At 36.5% G+C, this 11,608-nt stretch overlaps 1 protein-coding gene across 1 annotated transcript; it reads left to right on the top strand.

Moving 5' to 3' along the window:
• Window positions 1–172: 172 nt before the first annotated feature.
• Window positions 173–1,813, top strand: BDBG_04017 (mRNA binding post-transcriptional regulator; the record flags this gene model as incomplete). The annotated part of the gene is made up of 5 exons (XM_031721503.1): window positions 173–375; window positions 502–606; window positions 719–859; window positions 936–1,677; window positions 1,808–1,813. 5 exons carry the CDS (start codon window positions 173–175, stop codon window positions 1,811–1,813), a joined length of 1,197 nt encoding a protein of 398 aa, XP_031578081.1.
• Between the last annotated feature and the right edge of the window lie 9,795 nt (window positions 1,814–11,608).

An 11,608-nucleotide genomic window follows, 5' to 3' on the forward strand; every position in this document is an offset into this window, starting at 1 on the left:
CTTTTATTTCTTTCCTGGAGACTATATTCTGAAACACCACGTGCTGACTGCCATCTTACGCTCCAATTTAGGTTCCTAGCACTTCGTCTCTCATATTTCCTTCGATTTATCTACTTCTACGCCCCTGGTGTTGTATAATTCGCATCTTTTGAAACTTTCTCAATCATTCATCATGTCGTTCCAAAACTTCGAAACTTTCCAAAACCAGCACGGAGCTACCGACTCTGCTGCTACCGGAACCGGTGCTCCTGCGACCGCGGACTCTGCCATGCCCGGACAATCAGATCCCTCTCCTGCGCCGTTCCAGGGCAATGCTTCTGGTGAGCCTGCACCCAGCTCGGCTCAGCAGGGCGGTGAGGCCAAAACCACTCTCTGGTATGTTGTTGAATTCGATTTGCGCCTGTCAAATTTTCTGTCGCGCGATGTAATGTCCCGTGGTATAGGTGTCTTTTTGGGAATGTTTTTGACTAATTTTTCTTTCCTACTCGTTGCTTTGACTAGGATGGGTGAGCTTGAGCCTTGGATTGATGAGAACTTCATCCGCAATCTCTGGTTCCAGATGGGTGAGCAGGTTAACGTCAAGATGATCCGCGACAAATTCTCTGGGTACGTAATGGACTACACGACTGCTGAGTTTGCCTTTTAATCTCTCCCTATTCTTTCCGCGTCTCTCCATGGTAAAAAAGCAATCGCGCTCTGACATTGATGCCCCTAGAAGTAACGCTGGGTACTGCTTCGTCGACTTCACTACCCCGGCCGCCGCAGCTAAGGCTCTGACCCTGAGCGGAACTCCCATTCCCAACACTTCCCGTACCTTCAAGCTCAACTGGGCTTCTGGTGGTGGTTTAGCCGATCGCAGGTAAGTACACTTACAAATGCGCTACATTCTGTACAATAATACCCATTTACTAACTTCTTTTCTTTTCCCCCTTTAGCCGTGAGGAGCGTGGTCCTGAGTTCTCCATCTTCGTTGGTGACCTTGGCCCAGAGGTCAACGAATACGTCCTTGTTTCGCTCTTCCAGAGCCGCTTCCCATCTTGCAAATCCGCTAAGATCATGACTGACCCCATTAGTGGCATGTCGCGCGGATATGGATTCGTGCGCTTCTCTGACGAAACCGACCAGCAGCGCGCACTTACTGAGATGCAAGGTGTTTATTGTGGCAACCGCCCTATGCGTATTTCCACCGCTACTCCCAAGAACAAGGGCCCTGGCGCTGGACCTGGCGCAATGGGTATGCCTGGAGCTGGTCCCGCTGGTATGTACCCTCCCATGGGTGGCCCTCCAATGGGGTACTACGGTGCTCCTCAGCCAATGAACCAATTCACAGATCCCAACAACACCACCGTGTTCGTTGGTGGACTTTCCGGCTACGTTACCGAGGATGAGCTCCGTTCTTTCTTCCAGGGCTTCGGCGAAATCACCTACGTCAAGATTCCACCAGGAAAAGGCTGCGGTTTTGTCCAATTCGTCCAGCGCCACGCTGCTGAGATGGCCATCAACCAGATGCAAGGATATCCAATTGGAAACTCGCGTGTCAGGCTTAGCTGGGGTCGCTCTCAGAACAACTCTGGACCCGCTGGAACGCCTTACCGCCCCGCTCCTCCGCCTCCTATGTACCCCTCCATGGGTATGCCACCCTCCCACTCATACGGCGGTGGCTTCGCACCAATGAAGGTACGTGTGTGCTAAAATCCCCTTGCCTGTCCCATTAAATGTGGTTTGGTACTTCCCGTCTCATAAAGACCGTTCGAACTCGTCCTTAACGCAAGATAACTTCCTTACTAACGACCCTGTAAATTTCCAGCAGTAAACGTGTTCCTCTCTTCGTGAACGCACCAGCAGGAGTTTTTTGTTCTTTTCGAAAAAAAGATGGGTCTTAGTCTTGGTTCTTGCGTGTATCAAATAAAAAAGGAAAAACCGCTCAGGTCAATTTTTTGTTGTTTTTTTCTTTTTCTTTTTTATCCTCGTTAACGTCTCCAAACAAAACCACCTCTTCCAAAGACTCATGTTATCTACTCTTTAAAGCTCTTGATGAGTGTGATTTCTCTCTTCAAAATTGCCGCGTTTTCATCTTCCTTTTCGTCGTGTGCGTTGTGTGAGAGTGGTTTTTCCTCCTTTCTACTCATATTTTTTTCTTTTTCTTTTCTTATTTTACTTCTAACTTCAGTTTGATTACTTTTTTACTTCTTCTACTTATACTTCTCCATCTGTTCTACTACTACAGCAACTAAAGTGCTAGGCATATTCATTCTCTGCCTCTTTTCATTTTATCATGAGCGGCTATTATTTTATGTCTTCGCAAAGAAACTTCTGTCTTTTTTTTATCTGCTGTTGTGTTTCTAAAAACATTAAACTGTTAGCTTCGCCTGTCCTGTTTCCTTGCTCTCATTCTTTTACTTTTTTCCCCCCCCTTTTGCTCTCCTCTTTCAAATCATGTGCGCTTATTATGAGATAAGAATGACCGTGTTCACCACAGTTTATTTGGTTTTTTCTTCTTTTTTGTCAAAAATTGCCAAATGGTATATGGTTGTACTTTTTTTTTCTTCTATAGCTTTGAAAAATTGCCGCCTTTTTTTCTTTAATATTTCTACTTACCTCTCTATCACTGATGCTTGCTCTGCTTATGTAAAAAATCTCATGCAGGATTTCTAACTTTATATGGTGTTTCTTCTCTTAAATTTATTGTAAGATTTTCTATACTAGTGTTCTTTCCCCTTCTTCTCTTTAAAACTGTCATTGCTTTATTTTTATTTTTATTTTTTATGTATTTTTATTTTTGTTATTTTTTTGACTTTCTTTTTAAACAGTCTTCTTTAAAATTGTAATATCTCACAATTGTAGCGGAAAGCGCTCCACTTCCGCTCCCTTTCTGTAGCAGAAGCTTCTTCTCATTTTCACTCCTCCACTCCTTGCACGTCCGCTCCACCCCCCTGCTTCTTATCCCTTCTTCCATCTTCCGCCCCGCAGACACCCCATTCCTCCTTCCTCCCTTGACCCTTACAGGCTGCCCCTCCACGTACGCAGGAACCTGTTCACCGGTTCATGTATATATATATACTATACATATACGCGCGTCCAGCCCCCCTTCCCCTTCTAGAAATAAGCGAATAAATAAATAATAGAACATGATTACCATTACCATTATCATTACCATTGCCATTACCGATAGAGATAGACACTCTACGACTACCACCCCATTAGAGGGCGCAGGATCTAGTTCCAAACGAAACGGAATCTCCAACGCGTCGTTTCTTCTGCGGGCGGTTTGACTATTTGTTTACAGAGTATGAGTACTAACAAGTGAGGTTGGCGCATCTCTTAGTTCGAATCGGATCGGACGGTCAAAGCAGTAACTAGAGGTCAGCCAGCCGTTGACGTCAGAATATGCAGGGAGCAAGCCTAGATGGATGGATAGAGTCTATCGGTACGGTTACTCCGTCACAACGACAACGTGCTTCGTTTATTTTATTTATTTTCATTATTATTATATATCATATCATATCCCGCACGGTGCGGTCCCTGGCCTGGACGGGTATCTTTTATCTTCCGGTTGTTTCGTGTGTGTGTGTGTGTGTGTGTGTGTGTGGTATACGTCAATGACATATATATCTTTTTCTATCCAACTCGACTCGGATGAACCTCCCTTTGCGTGAGATTGCATCGGCCACTATTCTTTCCCCTAGCTGAACTGGAACGGTTTTTGTTTTGGTTAGTGGCATATATATATATATATATATATGTTGCACATATGGAACGGGTTCCGTCCCATGAACAACTTACCAGTCTAAGCCGGGCGGTTGTTGATCGAGAACCCTTTTTTTGGGCCCGGTGGTGACTTACAGCGCTCTCGCGAGGGTCATTTATATGGCGCCGGCGATCTCTAACAACGTACATGTACATGAGATGAAAGCGCTGGATATAGAATTACCCTCGTAGTCCCAGCCTTTATACTCGATGAGGGGGAGGTGCGGAGGAATGTTAGGAGATTTGCGGTTCCAGCCCTGTATTACATGGTAAGGAGTGTTGGGGCGTGTCAGGAAAAAAGAGATTATACACTACTGAACATCACCAATATTATATTACTATAATATTTCTCATCATTATCAGCTTACTACAACACTCATCTAATACTCACTTATACTAGCTCTCTTGACTTGCACATATATTTTACTATAAATCGCTCTATCTTTTGTATGAAATAGATATATTAGATAGTGCATAGATAATATAATAAGCAGATCTTGATACACATAAGATTCATATGTCTTCAACATATTCATCTGTGACACTTATTTTGACAGTTATGAGCCTGGTAAGCAGCATCTGAAGAGAAGCATGATACACTGATCTCAATTCTCATTTGAATTTGACAATAATTATTTGAACTGAGACAATTGATCCTCATCTGTATATGATCTGAAATTCTCAACTGTTATATTATATCTGATTCTCATTAAACTGAGATAATTGATTCTCACATGTATATGTTCTGAAATTCTTGACTGTTATACACTCTGATTTCTGATCATATTCACAAATACTTGAACTGATTTCTCAATTCATTCAATATAACTGATATGACAGATAAGACAATGTCTAGTATGACAGTTCATCTTAGTATTTCTGAAGATTGAAAACTTTGATACAAGTATATACTAGAATATGCAAAGAACAAGAAGATATCAGACTTTATCAATCTTAATAAATCTGATATCTTCTCTGAACTAGAAGAACCTCTGAAACCTGAGTATTCAGAAGAAGTCATTACAGAGGTTAAGATAGCATATAATATTAAGATCACTGTATGAAAAATTAAATATATAAAATATGAGAAATTGAATAAAGGTATGACAAAGATACAAGATATTATATAAAGAATAGTGAATGTCACAGAGCTATAACATATATACAGTGAGAATGATGATGTGAAGAAAATTATCTGTTTATTAAGAGATCATCTCTTCTTCACAACTGCAGACTATTAAGATGATGTGAGAATCTGATATCATGATCTCTGCAAAGCACTGAAAAACAGAGATATAGAGAAGTAATTAAATAACTGATCACTCATTGAAGATGATATTAAAAAGACAGATATAGCTGAACAGTTCAACTTGAAGAAAGACTTCTTAAATGCAAATCTAGCTATTGATGCAGATTATATACAAGCATGAGCTAAGAATATTTAACATGATAAAGATGTCATATCTTTGATAGAGTTAGTTAAAGACTTCAAGAAACAGTATAGAGAAATGAGTATTCTTAAAGAAGATAAATCTATAAACTTCACTATTCTTAATGAAAGATCTCAGTAATTATTATCAGTGACATTTAGAAACTGCATCTGCAGAGCTTATCACTGATATACTCAGTACTACTATCTCAATTCATCAAGAAAGTCATCTGAATGAAAGGAAAATGAGAAGAAGAGAACTCAGATTGATCAAGCTCTTAAAAATCAAGAATTAAAGAGATATATTAATTGTACAATATCTAGAGAATTATTCATGAATATGAATATGATAGATGTCAATGAAGCAGTTCTAGAAGAAATGATTCTGAAGCAATCAGTTTCTCAATCTATTGATTATCAATCTATTAATCATCAATCTATTGATTATTAATCTATTAATCAGCAGATCTGAAAAATATCAATGAACTCTTCAAATTCACACTTCTATCTCTGAAACTTCTGGATCTTTGATACTGGCATGAAACAGCATATATACAATAATTGAACATGTTTCCTATTCTTTACATCTGTGAACAAGAATGTGAAAGTCTATACAGGTGATTTCAGCACTAAAGTTGAAGATTATAGAACTGTTAGAACTATTATGATAAATGAAGCAGAAAAGCAGTTCAATGTCAATCTCATCAACATAACTTATATACTGAATTTTCATACAAATATCATTGCATGAAAACTGTGTTTCTATATAAAAGGCATCTATTATGATGAAAAAGACTTCAGATTGTGAAAACACACAGATAATACAATCTTTACACATATTGAAGTATTTGAGAAATTGCTAGTTACAGAATATAATAGTGAAACAGCTGTTTATTCAACTATCTCAGAAAAATCAACTACTGAAGTCACAGCAGTTATCACATCACACACTTCTAATATTACTATATCTGAAAAAATGATATCTTCAAATTCTTCAACTTCTACAAATTCTTCTTCTAATCTGTTATTACACACTTTAATAAATCATTCTTTCAACCTGCTAATACACACAAAACCTTCTCAAAAATCTAAGATCTCTATAGCTACTCAGTCTACATAATATAAGAGATTAGAACATTCATTGAAAATCATCATTTAAAAGCTTACAAATAATGCAACTAGTGTTCAAATCACCAATCTAGAAGACACTGCAGACAAGCTTATCACTGAGCTTTGCAAATCCTGTCATCTATCTAATACAAAAAATCAAATATCTAGATGTTCTCATGTTAGATCTCAAAAATTATTCAAACATCTATATATGAATATCATACATGACTCTACTCAGTGCTATAATAATGAGTGTTATCTCATTCATTTCATGTGTGATTATCTTCATTTCTATATAGCTATAACTAGACTGGCCGCCGGGACCATGAATTTCACATTTGATCCCATTTGGTCTGGTCCCATACATTTCTTGGCGTGAATCCCGCTGGGACTGGCTATCAAAAAAACATGTAAAGTGACTATATATCAGATCTTAAAATGGAACCATGACTTGAAAAAAATGAGAAAGTGGTCCCATTTAGTCCCATTTAGTCTCATTCTTAGCATAAAGTTACTATTTTTAGACATTTTAAGGTTTTTTTTAGACTATTTTTAATTTTTTAAAAAGTAACGCTTTTTGGTAATGCTCAAATGAGATTTAAAGTCATTTAAAGCAATAAAAATAATTTAAATTGAGAAGTGGAAATCATGGTCCCATTTGGAAAATGTGACAAGAGTAGACAGTAAGTCTCACTGGGACAGTATGGGACTACTATCTAATGTTAAAACCGTGTAATGGGATCAGTCGAATTGGTAATGAGACTATCAAAAAATCTAGTCCTGGTCCCAGACACGGTCACACGGTCAGTCTAGCTATAACAGCTATCTGAAAATCAGAAATCTGAAAAGCTCTTAGACAAGCTATCAGTTAGATTAAACATTAATTCAACTGTACTATAAAGATTATTCATATCAACAATGATACTGCAGTCAAGAAAGCAGATGACTTCATAAATTAAGTGAGTAATGAAGGCCTAGAGATGAAGTATTCTTCAGAGTATATTTATAAATAAAATGATGCAGCAGAGTGAGCAGAAGTAATATTAATAACAAAGATAAGAACTCTACAGATAGAATCTCTTCTGTCATAATCTCTTTTCTCTGAGATCACACTTACTGTCACCTATCTAGTGAATCAAACCTCTACTAGAATTCTAGATTGAAAGTCATCTCTACAAGTATTGAAAGAATTTCTACAAATCAAATCTCACTTCTGTACTCATCTTCAAATCTACAGATGTCACACCTATGCAAAGATACTGAATGAAGTCCTCAGTAGAAACCGCTCTCAGAAGCTAGATTTTCAAGCACATATTAAATATCTAGTTGAATATGATTCTACAAACATCTATTGAATTTGAATTCCACACTTAGAACAGATGATAAGAGCAAGAGATGTGATATTTGATGAGAATAGAAAATTCAACTCAGAAGATCTCTACATTGAAAGACAACTAAGAGATTGAGTATCTAAGAAGGTGAAGCTTCTACATATGAAAGTTCAAGAATCATTGATAACTTCTATCAATCAATTGAAAGAGATTATAGATGCAGATATTGATGTTTTTCACTCTGAAGAAAATGCTCAAAGCTCTGAAAAAATAGAGAAGGAAAATAATGAGCACCTTTCTACACCAGATTCAATGCCAGAGTCAACAGATCTCAATGTTGATATTAATACTCATTCAGCTGTGATAGATAATTGAACACAGAACATTGTATCTAGAGCTCATGATATCAGTGCTGATTTTGATGAAGCTAATATTATTAAAGGCTGCAGAATATGAAAACACAGAGCTGTCTATTTTGTGACAGTTGAAAATGTCAAAGACAATTCTTATTGAATGATCAATGATGCATTCTCTCATTCATATTCACATACAGACTTCAACAAGTCTCAAAATTTATTTCCTAATACTGTTTTTACTGTTATTAATAATACAGCTACATCAACAGTATTTATACTGACTTCAAGAATTCATAGATCTCAACTGTCAGATTCATTGAATCACTGAGCAGATGTCAAAAAACACTTATATTACAAAGAATTTGAGAATGCTGTCAAGCAGAAATGAAATAGTATATCTCTGCAGAATACATATGAAATTACTAGCAGATTACAGAGAGATATCTCAGTTATTTCTCTATAATAAGTATTTATCTACAAATTCAATGATGAAGATTTTCTTTTGAAATACAAAGCTCACATCTGTATATACAGAGATCTTCAATTAATCACAGATCTCACTACAAAAGCTCACACACCAGCTATTAGAGATCTCTGAATCTTATTAGCTTTAATAGCAGTATTTGATCTAGATGTGAAACAGCTAGATGAAATTAATATCTTCATTAATAGTGATATTAATGAGCTAGTATATATGAAACTATCTGATAAATAATGAAAGTTGAAGAAGATGTAAAATTTAAAGTATATAAATTATATACTAAAACTTCTATAAGTACTATATAAATTACACAGATCATCTCTTCTCTGATTAAATGAACTATCTTCAATATTGAGAACACTAGACTTTATCTCTATATCAGAGAATTGATGTCTCTTCTCTAATAATCAATTAATCATCTTCTTCTATATAAATGATATTATCATTCTATCACAATGAGAAGATTCAAAAGAAAGAGATTAATTAATTAAAAATCTTAAAAACATCTATAAGATCTGACAGATAAGAGATTTGAAATAATTTCTCAACATGTAAATAATATAAAATCATCTCAACTTAAAGCTCTGATTATATCAGAATGTTTATATTCATAAGATAGTTAATACATATCATCTTATACGCATCTGCAAGGCATATATCTCACTAACTGATACTCTATTAGAGCTTTTTAATAAGTCAGCTATATCTGTAAAAATTCATTATTATTAATAATATATCAGCTTCTGTATCTACTCAGTGATAATAACTTACTCTGATATTATATATACAGTGTGTAAACTAGCTATATTCATAATAAATTCATTGAAACATCACTTATCAGAGATAAATAGAATGATATCTTATCTATATAATATGAAGAATCTTGCTATTCAATATAATAATACCATTGACAGATCTCTATAACTTAATCTCAAACCTGATATTATTGAAGCTGTCAGTGATATCTCATTCACAGATAATCTGAATCATCACTCTATATAAGAGTATATCTTCAAACTATTCAGTAGAGTCATTGATTGAAAATTAAATAGATAGATAATTATAACTATATCTATCACAGAAGCTGAGCTTGTTACTATCTTATAAGCTGATAAGAAGTATATCTGATAAGATAGATTCTTTCAATATATTTAATTTGAATCTGGTTACAAGATCTGTATTTAATGTAATAACTGTTAAATTGTTAACATTCTTATAAAAAAAGATCTCTCTATAATCACAAAGCTCTGTCATATTGATATAAATGAAAGCTGACTCTGAGAATGTGTTCAATTCAGTAATATTACAGTTGATTGAGTGTCTATGACTCAGATGCTAGTGAATGGCCTCACTAAGACTCTGCCATGCCAGAAACATACAGAATTTGTCAAGATGCTAGGCCTAGTTAATATATCAGATATTATTGAGATGTAAGCAGAATAAATAATCTATCTTAATATAATCTCTACAGATTCATCTATACTCTTTTTATTACAGCTTCATTTACACTTTCTTTTACATGTTACATTCACTGAAGAAGGTGTGTCAGAAAAAAAGAGGTTATACACTACTGAACATCATCAATATTGTATTACTACAATATTTCTCATCATTATTAGCTTACTACAATGCTTGTCTAATACTCACTTATGCTAGCTCTCTTGGCTCACACATATATTTTACTATAAATAGCTCGATGAGGGGGAGGTGCGGAGGAATGTTAGAAGATTTGCGGTTCCAGCCCTGTATTACATGGTAAGGAGTGTTGAGACATGTCAGAAAAAAAGAGATTATACACTACTGAACATCACCAACATTGTATTACTATAATATTTCTCATCATCATCAGCTTACTACAACACTCATCTAATACTTGCTTATACTAGCTCTCTTAACTTGCACATATATTTTACTATAAATAGCTCTATCTTTTGTATGAAATAGATATATTAGATAGTGCACAGATAATATAACAAGCAGATCTTGATACACATAAGATTCATGTCTCCAACATATCCATCCGTGACACCCATTCCGACAGGGCGCCAGGGGGCCAGATCAGCGAATGCCATGCAACGCTGAGTCTGCGGGATAAGTTGAATTGAATCGACACTGGCAGACGGGGACTGTATATCACTATCACAATCACCTGCTGCTCATGGACTTGAACTCTTATTTTATTTGTTTGGACATTCTCCTGGTAGCTGCAATACCAATAACCGATTAAGCAAGATAGAAAGGCATGAAGTAAATCTCTCACCCAGGTCACGCATTGTGAAGTCGAGGTTAGGAAATAGAAGAAGAGGGTTCGAAAGTTTAAGTAATTGAAAATGAAAAGAATGAGAGTTATTAATATGGATTGTCCCTAACGGCCTATTTAGTAAAATTCAACAGGGTAAAGACAGCTGAGAATATTCCCCCTCTTGCAGCAGCTTGACCATCTGCTCATAGCGATCCCCTGCCGCCCATGAGAGCGGGGTCCGGTCAAGATTATCCCTGGGCTTAATATTAGCATTCCTTTCAATCAGCAGCTTCACCACTGTCTCATGGCCATTCCAAGCTGCATATGAGAGTGGGGTCCGGCGGAAATAATCCTTGGACTCAATATTGGCATTTCTTTCAAGTAGAGCTGATGTGGATTTGTTCTAGTCCGAAGTACGCTGCAAGGTGCAAACCTGTCATCTCAGTTGCAACATTATGATATCCATGATATTCCATAGCCTGGCTGCATGCAGATATCTTAGCTGTGCTCTGAAGTAGATTGATAATTAACTTATTTCCTTCAATTGAAGATTTGCTGGCATGGTGGCCCCAGTTCCGTGCAGCATAGTAAATCTCTCAGTCAAAGCATCTGTACCTCGGCTATACCCAGTTTCAAAAGCTTCAAATGACAAGTAGGAGACACATTTTTTGTAATATCAGTATGAGCGTTGGGAAAACCCTTCTTCCGAGTGCGTTCAAGGTGTTCCTGTGTTGTGTAGTGGACCAAACGGGTGATATCACTCTCTTCACCAATGGTGACTAGACCAGCACATACAAGATTATCTGTTCAATGTCGGCGATATTGTGCTTATCAAGCGCTGAAGTATTCTTTGTACAGCAAAAGCATGTTGCAGTTCTAACCCAGTTAAAGGCCTTTTAGCAAAGATAATGA

The sequence above is a fragment of the Blastomyces gilchristii genome, assembly GCF_000003855.2.
Source record: "Blastomyces gilchristii SLH14081 genomic scaffold supercont1.6, whole genome shotgun sequence".
Lineage (NCBI taxonomy): Eukaryota > Fungi > Ascomycota > Eurotiomycetes > Onygenales > Ajellomycetaceae > Blastomyces > Blastomyces gilchristii.